Source organism: Lynx rufus, unplaced genomic scaffold, assembly GCF_022079265.1.
Source record: "Lynx rufus isolate CCGP_SWC_20201006 ecotype Redwood Valley unplaced genomic scaffold, mLynRuf1.p SCAF_2, whole genome shotgun sequence".
Classification (NCBI taxonomy): domain Eukaryota; kingdom Metazoa; phylum Chordata; class Mammalia; order Carnivora; family Felidae; genus Lynx; species Lynx rufus.
The window spans coordinates 214,215,086-214,229,954 of record NW_025814834.1 but is presented as its reverse complement, the minus strand read 5'-3'; the positions used below and the strand labels follow the sequence as shown (position 1 = coordinate 214,229,954).

General features: G+C 58.1%; 1 protein-coding gene across 1 annotated transcript in view; it reads left to right on the top strand.

The window, feature by feature from the left end:
• Positions 1-1,879: 1,879 nt before the first annotated feature.
• The window catches only part of CUNH1orf167 (chromosome unknown C1orf167 homolog), a 22,299-nt gene continuing 9,309 nt past the window's right edge, over positions 1,880-14,869 (top strand). The window contains 11 exon segments of the mRNA XM_047082398.1: positions 1,880-2,278; positions 3,140-4,515; positions 4,804-4,993; positions 5,631-5,766; positions 7,061-7,150; positions 7,580-7,766; positions 10,902-11,077; positions 11,642-11,810; positions 13,433-13,619; positions 13,723-13,877; positions 14,606-14,814. Coding sequence (XP_046938354.1) covers positions 2,126-2,278; positions 3,140-4,515; positions 4,804-4,993; positions 5,631-5,766; positions 7,061-7,150; positions 7,580-7,766; positions 10,902-11,077; positions 11,642-11,810; positions 13,433-13,619; positions 13,723-13,877; positions 14,606-14,814 — 3,028 coding nt within the window. The 5' untranslated portion in view covers positions 1,880-2,125.

Sequence of the window (14,869 nt, the reverse complement as noted above, 5' to 3'; positions counted from 1 at the left end):
CTGCTGATTTCTGAGAAGAGCTGTGAGTTCCTGTAAGGTTAGGTTAAGTGTCCTTTATGCACCTGCGTTGACCTGTCTCCATTCTGTTCTTGATATAAGTGACTCCCTTTGCGTTTGGTTCGATACCCAGGGGGGAACATCCTGGAGTCAGGGAAGCAAGGGGTCCCAGGAAGATGAGTGAGTGACCACTGTCCTGCTGTTGCTGCTGCCTTCAGAGAACCCAGGGCCGGCCAGGGGTGTGATGTCTCGGGGATCACCTGGAGGAAAGCAGCCTCGGGCAGGTGGGGGTGGGATGCCGGTTGCAGCGAGGCCAGCAGTTGGAGATGGGAGAGAAATAGGGGGACTTGGGAGAGATGACCTGGGACCTGAGGCTCAAGAAGGGTGGGGGTGGGGGTGGGGGTTTTGCTTTCTGTTTTTAATTTTTTTTTAATTTTGTTTTTTAACATTTATTTCATTTTGAGAGAGAGGCAGAGCGCGAGTGGGGAAGGGGCACAGAGAGAGGGGGACAGAGTATCTGAAGCAGGCTCCAGGCTCCGAGCTGTCAGCACAGAGCCTGATGCGGGGCTCGAACTCATGGACCATGAGATCATGACCTGAGCCGAAGTTGGATGCTTAACCGACTGAGCCACCCAGGCGCCCCTGCTTTCTGTTTTATAAAGTTGGAAGAAATAACCGCCTGCTTAAGTGCTCATGGGAATGACCTTGTAAAAAAGGGGGAAGTACTGATGGGGGAGTGGTTTCTGGAAACAAGGACATGACCCTGACCCACCATAGCCTGTGTCCCACCCCCCAAGCTCTGTGTCCAGGTTCGGGCCTGAGCCTGCCTTGGGGCTGTGGGGGTCATGGGTGCCTGTCTTGATGCCCAGAATGGCACCTCAGAGGCCAGTGGTGGCTCTGGGTGCTTTCCTTGGGGAGGTGAGATGGGATGGCCCCCAGAGTGCAGGGGAAGGTCAGCCTGGGAACAGGACCGCACGGGATGGAGCGGGGAGTTGGGGGGAGGGCAGGTGGGGGGAGGCTGTGTCCTGGAAGCTGACCAGGAAGGAACACAGAGGCATTTCTCTTCTGTTGCCCTATTTTGTGAGTGCAACAGAAAGTAAGGTCTGCTGGGGGGAGAGGGGAGGGGAGAAGAGGTGGCAGGGGTTTGAGGACAGAGGGGAAAGTGTGAATTGGCATCTAGGAGGGAGGGGGGAGGGAGCTAGTCTCATTCTCCAGCAGCCTTTGCACCCACGTGGGATCAAAGGCGGACATTTGGAGCGAGGCTGTCGGTGCAGCAGTAGGGTGAAAACCAGTCATCAGTGTTGTGCAGAGGGAGGAGGGGCGCGGTCCAGGGGCGAGGTGTGCGAACGGGTGTTTTTACGTGGAGGGAAGGGAGAGACAGCAAGCAGCAAGGGACAGTCAGAGGTGGTGGGGCCAGAGGATGGGGCCTGATGGGGGAAAGACCACCGGCATGGGGCACTAGAAGGTGGGGGTGGGCTCCAGAACTGGAGCAGGTACAGTTATTTAGGATGCTAGAGCCTGGGGGCACCATGGGAGTGGATGGCTGAGGTGGGACAAAGGGCAAGATGGCAGGAAAGGAAGAGGTCAAGGACTCCGCAGGCCAGGAGTGAGAGGCATTAGCCATGTGGACGGTGAGATCGCCAAGGACTGAGGCGTGTGTTGGTGACTGCCACAGTGAGCCAGAGCTGAAACCTTCAAGGAACGAGGGGACGGGGCCTGGACTGTTTTCAGTCCCGTTCAGCTTTGGGCTGCAGTGTTCTGGGGTCGGTGGGGAGAAGGAAGGAAGTGGTCTGAGAGAGCCCCCCACCCCCCGCCAGGAGGGCTGTCTGGGAAACAGGGGCCACAGAGAGGTCTGGGGTCAGTGTTAGAAGGAGGGGGCACTGGAGGACATTCGAAAATCATCAGGGGAAGGTGGCGGTGTGGGGGCCTGACCAGGACAGCTGGGGCTGGGCCCCAGGGCAAGCAGAGGTGCTGATGAAAGGTACGGTGCGGGCCAGGGCTGGGGTGTGGCCCGGTGGGAGCTGGGCATCCTGTCCTTGCCCTTCAGGACCTATCCGATCAAACAGGCCAGACCGCTGGCCTTAGTGTGGACCAAGGACGCCTCCGCCTTGGCTTTGCCCTCGAATCCATGGAGCTGAGACACGACGCCGGCCGCAAGGAGAACGTGCCCCCCAGGCCTGCGACGCCCCTGAGGCCAGGCAAGAGGCTTGGTGGGTCTGGGTTGGATGTGGCAGGAACAGGGTCCCCTCTCGCTATTGGCCCAGAGCTTCTTTTCCGCCAGGCCAGCCCAGGGCCTCGCTAATTCCAGAGGTTGACCGTACAGGGCCAGCTGGGCCGGGACGAAGTCTTCCTAGCCTGGGACAGAGGGAGAGTCAGGATGTCAGGAAGTGAGGCCAGGAAGAGGAGGACCAGGAGTGGGCCTGGCTCCCCCCCCCCACCTCCCCCTGCTCAGGCGCTTGGCTACAGAGCCAAGGCTGGAAGCCGCCCCCAGACAGATTCAGATTCTGATGCACGTGCCAGTTTCTCCAAGTCCTAGCTGCGTGACTGTGGGGCAAGTTGCCAAACCTTCCTGGGCTTTAGTTCCTGTCTTCAAACGCACACCTCCTATGGCACAGTATAGCTGCTGGGTCCCCAGGCGTTTCCTGGTCTCGGGCTGACGAATGGCCCCGGGAGCTGGGGAGACTAAGCCCCACCCTGAGTCACCCAGAGCAGCTCACCTGCAGCTGTTTGCTGTGTGGGTCTTGGCCCTGACCCCCAGCGCTGCTTCCCCATCACCCCTGCCCAAGCCAGGAATCAGTCATCCTTGATTCTTCTCTTTCCTTCACGGCCCCCAGCCCCCCAGCCCCGAGCCTCCACGGCAGATCCGCTTCCGCGTCCTTCTCTCCCCCATCCCTGATCCCAGCCCTCTCCTCTCTCACCTGGGATGCCCTCAACAGCCTCTTTACTGTCCCCCTGCTTCCCTCTGCCCTCCTCCCCCCTCGCACCCCAGCCCTGCTCCCTGCAGCCAGGCATCGAGTCAGACCACCCCTCAGTCCTGGCCCCCTCCTGCCTGGCATCCTGTCTCTGACCCGCTCCCCCCAACCCACCCGAGCACTGACCACCGCGTCCGCCCTCAGCTCACGACTCCGTCCTCTCTTAAGAGCGACGGAGATTTCCGAAGAGCAGAGGTGTCGGCCGGGGCAGCGGACATGGCCGGTGGGTGCACGAGTGCCCGGCTGAGAGGGAAGGGCCTGCCACCATACGCTCCCCGGGGGCAGAGCGGCGCCAGGAGCCCTGCCGGGTCCAGACCAACCTGGCCGGCGCAAGCCTCGTCCTGAAGGACGCAACTGGCCGGCTGGTGAACTCAGGCTTGCAACAGCAGAGCAACCTGCAGACCCCGGCCGGCAGGCCCCAGGGGAGAGCCCGAGAGCTTGTCGTCCAGCAGAGTAACCTGAGCATAAGGGGGACCAGCTTGGCCGAAGGCAGGAGTCACCTCAGCCCCCGCCTCCGGTCCGAGCTTCAGGGCAGCTTCTGGCCCCACCCGATACCCCAGGGAAGCCCTCTATCCCGAGCATCGCTGGCTGACCCACCCTCCAGCCTGAGACAGTCCCGGTGGCTGGGCACAGACACCCCCTGCCCAGACGTCCAGCCCGCTGCAGGCTTCGCCTCTCTCAGTGGGCACACACTTCCAGGCTCCGGACCCTGGTGTGTCCTGGGGAACTGGCCCCCTAGGCTCATGGGGGAGCCCCTCACCCTGGAGGACCTGACTGTCCCGGTCCGGAGCCAGGCTCGGGCCCCATCCCAGACTGCCATCCACCAGCTGCTGGCCTCTGTGCGACACCTGGAGCACGAGGTAGCCCGTCTCGGGTGCCGGGCCTCCCAGGAACCCCCAGGCCCTGCTCACCGGGACCCCTGGACCAGCAGCGGCCGGGCCCTCCCTGCCCCCCGCCAGCCCGGCCAGCCTGCTCTTGTATCCTGGGAGGGGAGGGAGAAACCCGTGCGAGGCCTCAGGGAAACTGCGGATTTCCCAGGGACACAGGGGGCCCAGGCTGGCCTCTCGGACGGTCGGGCAGGCAGTAAGCCTGCGTCACCGGAGGCCACGCTGAGGATGCCGACGGGGCATTTCCTCGACCCTAAGCAGGGGGCCCTTCTGGCCAACCCCGCGAGGCAAGGAGAGAACTTCTCCCCGGGGCCTACATATGGCAGCAGGCCGAAGAGGGACCCCCGGCTCCGTCCAGGGGCGGGTAACAGGGAAGCCAGACCCTGCTCTGCAGCTTGCTCCAGTGCTGCCCGGGGCGGCCCACCTGGGCAGGAAGGAAGGGAGGTGGCCCTGCAGGAGCTGGTCGGCCAGGAGGAGGAGAGGACAGCTTCCTGCCCACCAGATGCAGCTCCAGCAAGGAGCGCCCTGCAGGTAGAGGCCAGAGGAGGCCGGGCGGGGGAGCCGGGGGACCTCAGGAGTGCTCCCAGGAATTCCCTTTGCCAGCTGGCCGCCGCTCCCCTGTTACGCTCCCCGCCCCCAGGAAGGGAGGCCGGGGACAGGCAGGCTTGGTGTCCCGCCCTGCTTGCTCTTCAGCCTGAGAACTGCGTCCTGTTCTTTTGCTTTCCAAGAACAAAGCCCGAAACGTTGGGAGCCTGGAGTCCGGGACGGCCCGGTGAGGCCATGGGCTGTGGGGGTGCGGAGGGGGGTGGACGGCTGCTCTCCAAGTTGCCTGGGCCAGTGGAGACGAGCACCTGCTGGAGGGCAGGCCCTGGGCGGGGGCAGATCCACACAGGACTTAAGGGGGGAGGGGACTTCCTTCACCCTGTCCCTGCTGGGGGGTGTTTCAGATGTTTCAGAGCCTGGTGGCATCGGGTGCGGAAGCGGCGGGCCGTGGCTGCGGCGGTGGCCCTGGGCCGCCGGCGGCTGTTGCGCAGGGGCCTGCGGGCGCTTCGGTGGGCACTGCGGCTCCGGGAGGCCCAGCTGGAGGTGGCACGGAAGCGACACACTCAGGCCCTGCTGGCCCAGAGCTTCCGAAAGGTCCGGGGCCTCCAGGTTGGGCCGTGGGGAGGTGATGAAAGGCTGGTATGTCTGGGGAGGAGGCCACCTGTTTTATACCTCCTGAGTGATCAGCAGTACAGCGGATGGTGGCCCGCCCAGACACGTGACCCAGCTCTGCCGGAGTTCAAATCCAGCCTCCACTACTTTCTTTTTTCCACAAATTTTTTGCTGTGTGGCTTTGGGCAGGTTACTTAACCTCTCTGTGCCTTCGTGTCTTTAGCCCCGAAATGGGATAAAAATAATAGTACGTACCTCTCGGGATTGTTGTGAGGTTAAATTAATAAATACAAAGGACTTAGGACCCTACTTAGCACATAGCAAGCACTCTGCCAGATGAGTAGCTGCTATGTTTTTCTAACCGTTAGCCAGCCAGGACTGGGAGGGCACGTCTGTGGTCTTCCTCCTTGGGAAAGGAGTGCTCTGGGAGGGCCCAGCTCCAGGTTTTGCCCCCCAAGGAAAGCGCTGCATTTCTCCATGCGTTCATTAATTCCCAAGGTAGTCTATAGGTTAAGACCGGAGACTTTGGAGTCTCACAGAAACGTCCCACTCCTGTCCACCATTGGGGCACATTTGAGGCTATGGCTCACATCCTTCTTTCCCTTCTCTCTTGCCCCAGTGGAGAAACCAGACTCTGCAGCAGAAGCAAGGGCAGCCCCGCGTCCAGGCTGGGCTGGGACCCCCACCGTCTGGGACGGGCCAAGGCCAGAGCCCCTCAGGAAGGGAGCCAGGGCAGACCCTGCCTGGAGAAGCAGGTAGTCTGGGACACCCCAGTGGTCAGTTGGCCAATGTGGCCTGGGCAGTGCTGGTGGCCTTCCCTCCCCCTGCTTCCTGCCTCAGTGTCCCCTTCTCGACTCCCCCACAAGAGAATGAGGATGACACCAGCAGATGTGGACAAAGATCTCTGCCCAAGTATGTCCATTGCAACATTATTTATACTAGTAAAAACCTCAAAACAGCCTAAATGCCCGACAGCGATTGAGAAAATTACGGTCTAACAACGTGATGAGCATTTGGCAACCGTTCCGTGTGACGTTTGTCAAGACTTTAAAATTTTCTCCCCGTTCTTTTTTGGTAAATTTTTCGTATCTAGTGTCTTTTATTGGTGTTATTTCTAATTATAACAGTCATGCGTGCTTGCTTTGAAGAACATTCCAAATGGTTGAAAGTTTCATCCCTCTCCCCATGTAACCCACTTCCTAGAAGTAGTTTCACGGGTATTTGCATGGAATTTTTGCTGACAAGGAAAAATGGTTATGATGACGCTAAAGGGGGGGGGAGAATGAAAATAGTGTGTAAGATATGTTTTCTGCACGTGAAACAGTACAGAAGGAAAAATCTGTTGCTCAATGAGTTAGCGCTATGGAACTGCTCACTCAGAGATGGTTAAGGTGGTTAAGTTTTATGTTTGGTGTATTTTACTGCTGTTAAAAATGAACATAAGTAAATATTTCACACACACCCCCCCAAAACACGCTAAGATAAGCAGGTCGTGCTTATCTCTGGAGCGGTGGAATTCAAGTTGACTCTTTTCTTCTCTCTTCCCTCAATCTTCCACCATAGGGGTGTACTGGTTTTTTTTTTTTTCTCGTTTGCAAATTAACTAGATGTGCTTGACATCATTATTCCAATAACATTTGTTTTATTTTATTTATTTAATGTTTATTTTTAAGAGAGAGAGACAGAGTGTGAACAGGGGAGGGGCAGAGAGAGAGAGAGGGAGACACAGGATCCGAAGCAGGCTCCGGGCTCCGAGCCGTCAGCACAGAGCCCGACGCGGGGCTCGAACCCCCCAACTAAGCCACCCGGGCGCCCCACTGATAACATTTATTTTAACACACGTTTGTTGCAAGAGCCCAAATAGCACTGAAGAGAAGGGAGCAGAAACAGAACCTCCCTGCAGACTGCTTAGATAATCGGGGTGAAATGAGAAGAGGGTGGGGGAGGGCCAGCTCAGCGCATCCTCAGGGTGGCTGGGTTGGGACTGTGCGCTCTCCCTCTGATGCCTGGGCATCGGTTTCTCTCTGGGCAACTTTGCTCTCGGTCCAGGGAGTCAGAGGGAGGAGGCGGGAGCCTGGCAGAGACCAGATGGAGGCGATGGAGACGTACAGATGCTTCAGGCCTTGCAGCAACTGGCTGGTGAGCCATGGGCCTGCGGGGGAAGCAGGGGAGAGGGAGCTGAGCCCCCACACTGGGCAGGGCAGGGGGTCCTGAGCAAAGGTCTGCTGAGCATCTACTCAGACGGCTTTTTGGACATGATCTCATGTGAGCCTTGGGGGACCCGGGCGAGGCACTGTGCCTAGTTTACGGACGGGGAACTGAGGCACAGAGAAGTTAAGTGGCCAGCTGGAGGACACGCAGTATGAGAGGCGCACGTCCTGCATTGGTGCCACCGATGCTAGTTCGGGTCCAGCCCAGGCTTGCGTGGTAGAACCAGAAAGTCCCTCAGACATCCCTCACTCACAGGGAAACTGAGGTCCAGAGATGGGGAGCAACATGGCCGCCTCCTGTCCCTGAGCCTCCCCACTCACTCACTCTCTCTTCTTGCTCTCTGTCCTCGCTTTCCAGGCTTCCTCTTATGGTGCCATCAGAAGGAATGGGCCAGGCAGGAGAGGAGGGTCCAGGGAGAGGCCTCCCGGGCCACGCTGAGGACTCAGAGGAGGGGGAGACCCCCCCAGGCCTGGTGCTCTCATGCTGCAGACGCACCCAAGATGGCCTCTCTGGACACCCAGCAGCAGAGAGCCTGGCTCGGCAGGTAGGGAGAAGGGGAAGAATGTGGAGTGGGGACCCCTCTCCTGGAGGCAGAGGCTGGGACGCAGCTGGGAGGTACCCTTTGAGTCCGTTCTTGACTCCTGGTATCCAGAAACAGTGATAAAAATAAGAAGTGAAAACAGCTGCGGTTTGCTGAGAGCCGAAGGCTCCTCCCCGGAACTCTGGGATTTGGTCCAAAGCAAAGCTCGGTGGTGGTCTTGCCCCCCACCACCCTGGTGGAACCGTGGCAGGCACAGAGGGTGTGCTCCAGTCCCGCTGAGTTCCGTGTTGTGAAAGGAAGGAACACAGATCTGTAAGAGGGCTTTTCTCTGGTTAACCTTTTATTATGGGACATTTGTATCTTATACAAAAGGAGAGAGAGAGGGTGTCCGGGTGGCTCAGTTGGTTGAGTGTCTGACTTTGGCTCAAGGCCATGATCTCGTGACTTGTGAGTTCGAGCCCCCGCGTTGGACTCTGTGCTGACAGCTCAGAGCCTGGAGCCTGCTTCGGATTCTGTGTCTCCCTCTCTCTCTGCCCCTCCCCCGCTCGCGCTCTGTCTATCTCTCTTTCTCTCCCTCAAAAATAAACATTTAAATAATTTTAAAATAATAAGTAAAAGAATCTTCCTGGGGACACCTGAGTGGCTCAGTCAGTTAAGCGTCCGACTTCAGCTCAGGTCATGATCTCATAGTTTGTGAGTTCAAGCCCTGCGTTGGGCTCTGTGCTGACAGCTCAGAGCCTGGAGCCTGCTTCGGATCCCGTGTCTCCCTCTCTCTCTGCCCCCCCCCCCCCCCGCTCATGCTCTGTCTCTCTTTGTCTCAAAAATAAAAAAATAAATATAAAAATAAAAAAATAAATTTTTAAATAAAATTTAAAAATTAGAATAGATACTAAACCCCAGGGTCCCCATCACCCAGCTTCAAGAAAATCACCCCCTAAAAAATTCATTTCATCTGTACCCCAACTGTTTCCCCCTACGTTATTTTAAAGCAGGTCCCCCACATCATAGCGTCTCATCCGTAAGTACTTCTGTAGCATCTCTAAAAGATGGGGACTCTTTTCAATGACATAACCACAATGCCATGATCACCCCGAAAAATGGACAGTCATTCCTTAACACCAGAGAATATCTGGTCAGCATTCAAATGTTCAATTGTTTTTTATAGGTATGCATTCTCTTATAGTTTGTTTGAACTGGGATCTAAATAAAGTCCACATGTTACGGTCTTTGAAAACGATTCCAAAATAAGAAATACAAAATATTTTGAGGGGTGGTCACTCACCAGAATATGTGTCCAGCTTCCTAAATGACAACCCAGAAGAGGCCGACATTCATTCAAACGCCAAAACTTTGTGCTGTGTTTTTAAAGAATCAGTTTCTTTTCTTTCTATTGTACCCAAATAGTGCTTGATTAATGGGGACTTTTTTTCTGACAGCCCACAGACTACTTATAGAAAATACTAGTTGTTGAAACATTAAATTTAATATTTTCTCTTTGGAGTACTTGAAGAATTAAAATAGATATTGGGGGGGGGGCCTGGGTGGCTCAGTTCCAACTTCAGCTCAGGTCATGATCTCACCGTTTGTGGGTTCGAGCCCTGGGTTGGATTCCAAGCTGACAGGGACAGCCTGTTTCGGATTCTGTCTCTCTCTCTCTCTCTCTCGCTCTCTCTCTGCCCGTTCCCAACTCGTGCTTTTTTCTCTCTCTCAAACTAAATAAATAAACGTTAAAAATAACATAAAATAGGTGTTAGGATTTGCAATGTTCATTAGATTCACTTAAGATATGATCTATTGACTTCAAAAAATAAAGAAAGAAAGGCAACATGTTAAAGTTGGCTGGAATCTTTAGCAGGCTCCACACTTATCATGGAGCTTGACTCCGGGCTCTCTCCCACGACCCTGCAGTCATGACCTCAGACGAAATCCAGAGTCAGATGCTTAACTGACTGAGCCGCCCAGGCGCCCCTCATTATGGGGTCCCCTCTAGTTTTTTTCTCTGCAGTTTATCTGTTGAGGAAACCAGGCCGCTGGGCCAATAGAGTTAACCCGTCGATGTCTGCATCCTGCTGACTGCATTTCCCCCTGGTGCGGTTTTCATTTTTCATATATATGTTTTTAAGTTTGTTTGTTTGTTTGTTGAGAGAGAGCTCAAGAAGCAGAGAGAGAGAGAGCAAGACTCCCAAGCAGTTTCCACAGTTAGTGCAGAGCCCAAAGTGGGGCTTGAACCCACGACCTGCAAGGTCGTGACCTGAGCCAAAATCAAGAGTCAGATGCTGGGGCGCTCAGCTAGTTAAGCGGCCGACTTTGGCTCAGGGCACGATCTCCCGGTTGGTGAGTTCGAGCCCCGCATCCGGCTCTGTGCTGACAGCTCAGAGCCTGGAGCCTGCTTTGGAGTCTGTGTCTCCCTCTCTCTCTGCTTCTTCCTCACTCATGCTCTGTCTCTCAAAAATAAACATTAAAAAAAAAAAAAGAGTTGGATGCTCAACCGACTGAGCCACCCAGGCATCCCCCCTCCCCCCCCCCCCCACACACCGCCAAGTGCAGTTTTCCATGAGACCTTTGAGTGAAGGTTGCTGAGCTAGACTGGGGTTCAGCGGAGACGTGAGGCTGGGTGCTTGGCCGGTTAGTTGAGGGAGAGGCGGCAGGAGAGCGCCAGGCGAGGGAACAGCACAGGCAAAGGCCTGTGATGGAGGAGCATGAGAAGCGCAAAGGACACCAGTCAAGTTGGAGCCCCGTGGTCCAGGGTGGGGGCCGTGCCGGGGCCAGACCTTGCGCGGCCTTGTGGGCCGTGCAGAGTAGCTGACATTTTGTCCTAAGAGCGAGGGGGCAGTCACCGGACGATTTCAGCAGGGGAGCGAGATTGACCGCGTTTGAGATTTGAAAAAGATCACTCTGGCAACTGAGCAGCGGCTGTCTGGAGAGCCGTTGCAGGGGGCCGGGCAGGAGGCTGCCGAGGCCATCCGGGCACCCAGAGGCCCGGGTGTGGCGGCCTGGGCAGGTGGCGCAGTAAGTCCTTACAGCTGCCCCATTTTACATACGGGAAGCCTGAGGCTCTGAGAGGTGATGCGGTATGGGGCAGGCGGCTGTTGCTGCAATCATCGCTCTTAGTACCAGCACCTTCTCTCGGCTCCCCAGGTGCTTTGGGGCCTGGCAGCAGTTTGTGCAAAGAGGGGCCCGGTACCGGGACCGCCTGGCTCACCACCGGGCCAGGACCCTGAGGATATGTCTGCAGCAGTGGGTGCGAATGAAGCAGCTCCAGGCTTCAGATGGAGCGAAGGTGACCCAGCTGTCCCTCTGCCGGCAGAAGGCAGGTGAGCAAGCGAGTGGCGGGCGGAGGGGCTCCCTTTCCCTCCCACCCCAGCAAACAGCGTCACCTAAGCTCTGTCTGTGATGGGCCCCAGTTGAACCGATGGCTTCTTGGGATGGGGGATGGTGACGCAGGGAGCTTTCTGGGGGGGGGGGGTGCAGTCTGACGGGCGCGGGAGGGTCCAGGCGGGGTCCCCGAAGTGGGCAGGCTGTGGCTGGGCCCCATTCTCACCCCCAGTCGTGAGCTTCTCTGGACAAGGGACTTTGTTCTGTCTTCTACCAGAGGGGGATGTGGTCCCTGCTCTCAGGAAGCTCCTGGTCTGGGGGACACACAGACCTTGTCCCCCACCCCAAAATCTGAAAGGGAAAGATGGGGCCTCTGAAGGGAGGATTTGGAGGCAGTGGGAGGAGGCAGTGCCTGGGAGGGGAAGGGTCCTCAGGAGGGGCGCGGGGAGGTGAGGCAGCAGCCTCTGTGACAGCCTCTGTGACTGCCGTGGTTTCCACCAACAGATTTGGGTGGAAGGAGGTCACTGGGAACGGGACTGATTCATCCCTCGACTCCTTCTCAGGGAACGTGGCCCTCTGCAGCTCAGCCCCTGGCGTGGCCACAGCCCAAGGCCTGGGGACGATGGCCCAGGTGCAAGGTGGCAGCTCCCTGCGGGAAGCCTGCCGGAGACTGGCCCTCCGCCGGGCGCTGCTGCTCTGGAGGACGCGGCTCTCCCAGCGTCGGAAGGCTGAGTAGGTGTCCGCGAGCCTGTGGCCCGGGGCTGGGCCTGGGGGATGCGTACAGGGTGGGCACGTGAGCAGTGCCCAGCACTGGCAGGAGTGCCCCATAGGGAACAGGCCAGACCCCGCTCTTCCCCGTGGCACACTGTGGTTCCCAGCAGGTGTGGGACTGGGGGGAGGTGGCCCAGGGACCTGGAGGCCGTGATGGAGCAGAGAGCTGTAGGAGCCACAGGGTAGCAGGGGACACAAACACAGACTTCTCCCCGAGGGGCTGGAACCCTGATGAGAGAGGTCGGTTTCTTGCTCATCTCCCAGCCGGGTGGGAGCCCCCGGGTGGCAGGAACCGTGTGTGTCTCACCTCTGTCCCCCCAGTGCCTGGCAAGTGTCTGACACATCAGAGGCATGGGATAAATCCTGTAAGGGAGTAAGTGCCCCCATCTGCCTCATTATACAGCTAGAGAAACTGAGGCTCCGCGGGTCCAACAGCTTGCTCTAAATCACGTTGTGAAGTAGGAGCAAGAAGGTCGCCGTTGCTTTTCCACAAGACAGTCGCGGCCGGGATTCAGGGTCCCCGGGATGGTCGCGGTGGGTGAGGGGGGTGGAGGGGGTCAGGAGGGACCAGCTGCATCGATGATACGACAGGTGCGATGTAAACCAACAGTTGTAGGGATAAGAATTCTGTCACTGAACGCCACATGCCTAGCATCCATTATCCCCCACCCGCTTGGTCCACTGGGACCCTCGGTCTCTTGTAATGTACCCCTAGAACTCTCGGGAAAGTCAGTTCACCGTGATCTCCCAGAAGGCAGCTTTCCCTCCTCCAGTCCATCCTCTACCCTTTGGGCATCAGGGAGCAGTCCATATCTATCTACAACATGGCTGGGGCTACCCTGTGACCTAGAAGGAGTATTTGGGGGTGCCTGGGTGGCTCAGCTGGTTAAGCGTCCGACTCTTGATTTCGGCTCAGATCTCTCGGAGTTCAAGGCCCACGTCGGGCTCTGTGCCGACGGCGAAGAGCTTGCTTGGGGTTCTGTCTCCAACTCTCTCTGCCTCTTCCCCGCTTGCGCATGTGCACACACACCCTCTCTCAAAAATAAATAAACATTACAATAATTGTAGAAAAGAAAGAAAATAAAATGAGTGTATGGAACCCACGTCTTCTGCTATTTGGAGTTTGGGGAAATGACCTTTCACCAGGCCTCAGTTTCCCTGTCTTCCTAACTGAGCAGAGGCAGAAGTGGTTATACCTGTGGCCTCTTGAATCTGGGGGCCTGGGGCCTGGGGCGCAGCTCCGTACCCGTCAGGAGTGTGGCAGGGATCAGCTAGGTGATGCAGGTGTAGTAGTGGTCTCAGCCCGAGAGGCTCGCGAGGGTCACTCTGGGAGCTTTGGGAAAATTAGGAAGCCCAGGCCGCACCTAGGTTGTTAAGTCAGAGACTCTGGGGCTGGGATCCCAATGGGCCTCAGTACTTCCCAGGACTCCCCAGGAGTCCCACGTGCAGCTGGCTTGAGAGGTGGTGCTCTAGCCTTTGTTTGGCACGCGGTGGCTCCCTTCCAGCTCAGCGCCTTTGCAGGGACCCAGCTGGGGGGGTAGCACCTGCTTGGGGCCCAGGGACTCACCTGCCCCTTCCTGTAGCTCCTTCCTCCAGGGCGTGCGGCAGCAGATGATTCGGCGTATCCTGAGGGGCTGGTGCCTGAGGGCCTGGGGTCCAGGCACCCCATCAGACAGTGCCAGGACCACCTTGGCCCCGGAGCTCCTGGGCAGCATCCCCGGCGGGGAGGACTTGCTGGGCTGCAGCACACCCCGAAGCTCACTAGAGAAGGTGAGGGGCCGGGGGTGGGGATGGGCTAGGGTGGCAGGTGGGAGGAGAGGGTGGGGACGGAGCAGGGGCCCGGGGATCCAGGACTCCATCCCTCCTTCCCCAGGTTTCCAGGGCCCCCACCCTCCTGGAGACGCTCCGGCTGAGCTTTGTGTGGGCAGCTGGGCGGCAGCAGAAGAGGCGGTGCCTTCTGCTCTGGCGGGTGCGGGCACAGCAGTCCCGGAGGGCAGCGAGGTGGCACCGATGTACTCTTCGGAGGCGGTAGGGACCCCTCCCCTTGATGGATGAGCCACGCTGCCCACCACTCCATAGACATCCTGTCTCCCAGCCCCCTTCCCATCAGTCCTTGTCCTTCGCCACTGCATCCCTTTGGGGTCTGCATCCTAGAGGGCTCCCATCTCACACCCCCAGACTCAGATCCTCTGGACGTCTCCTGCCCTCTTGGCCTGCCCTGCTGACCGGGAAGGGGGCCTGAGGCACTCTACGGGGTAATCGTTTCTCCCAGAGACTTCGTGTAGCTGTGGCTCATTCATTTATTCATTCGTAGCACGATGCTTAATTAAGGGTCCGTCTGCCTGGGTTCTCATCCCAGCTCTGCCCCTTGCTGGCTGGCTGTGTGATCTTGGGCAAGTTGCTTAACCCCTCTGAGTCTCCGTCTCTCCATCTGTTCAGGGATAATAATAGTACTCCAATGGGAATCGACAAGGTAGGGGCCTGTAATCCCCTAGCACGGTACCTGGCACATAGCAATGTTTGTCACCAGTGGCTGAGCCCCAGGACTTGGCGCTGGGGTCCGGGATCCCATTTTATCCCTACCGCCTGTCACCGTGACACTCAGAGTAGCGTTTGAGCGGTCCGGCCCCCAGCAGCCCGCCCTCCCCCAGGATGGAAACAGGGAGAAGAGTCACCTGAAGCTCCCGAGGGAGGGGAGGGCCGGGAGAGCCTGGGGTGGCCGTGCCCATCCTCAGGGTGGGCTCTCCGCTTCCTAGCATCCTTCTCGGCTGGAGCCACTGGGCAACAGCCCAAGGGGCCCAGAGAGAGCTGGCTGTTGGCTGGGCCTGGGATCGGAGCTGCAGGGCCGCGCTGGGCTTGTGGCGGCGGCGGCTGGCGCAGAGGCTGCAGGCAGAACGGTGCGTTCGGGCCCGGGGTCGCACACTGGTCCGGGGCGCCCTGCACCGCTGGCACGGCTGCTGGCAGAGTGAGTCAGGGCCTGGGTCCGGGCCCCCGAGGCTGAGAGAAGGGCCAGGGCTCAT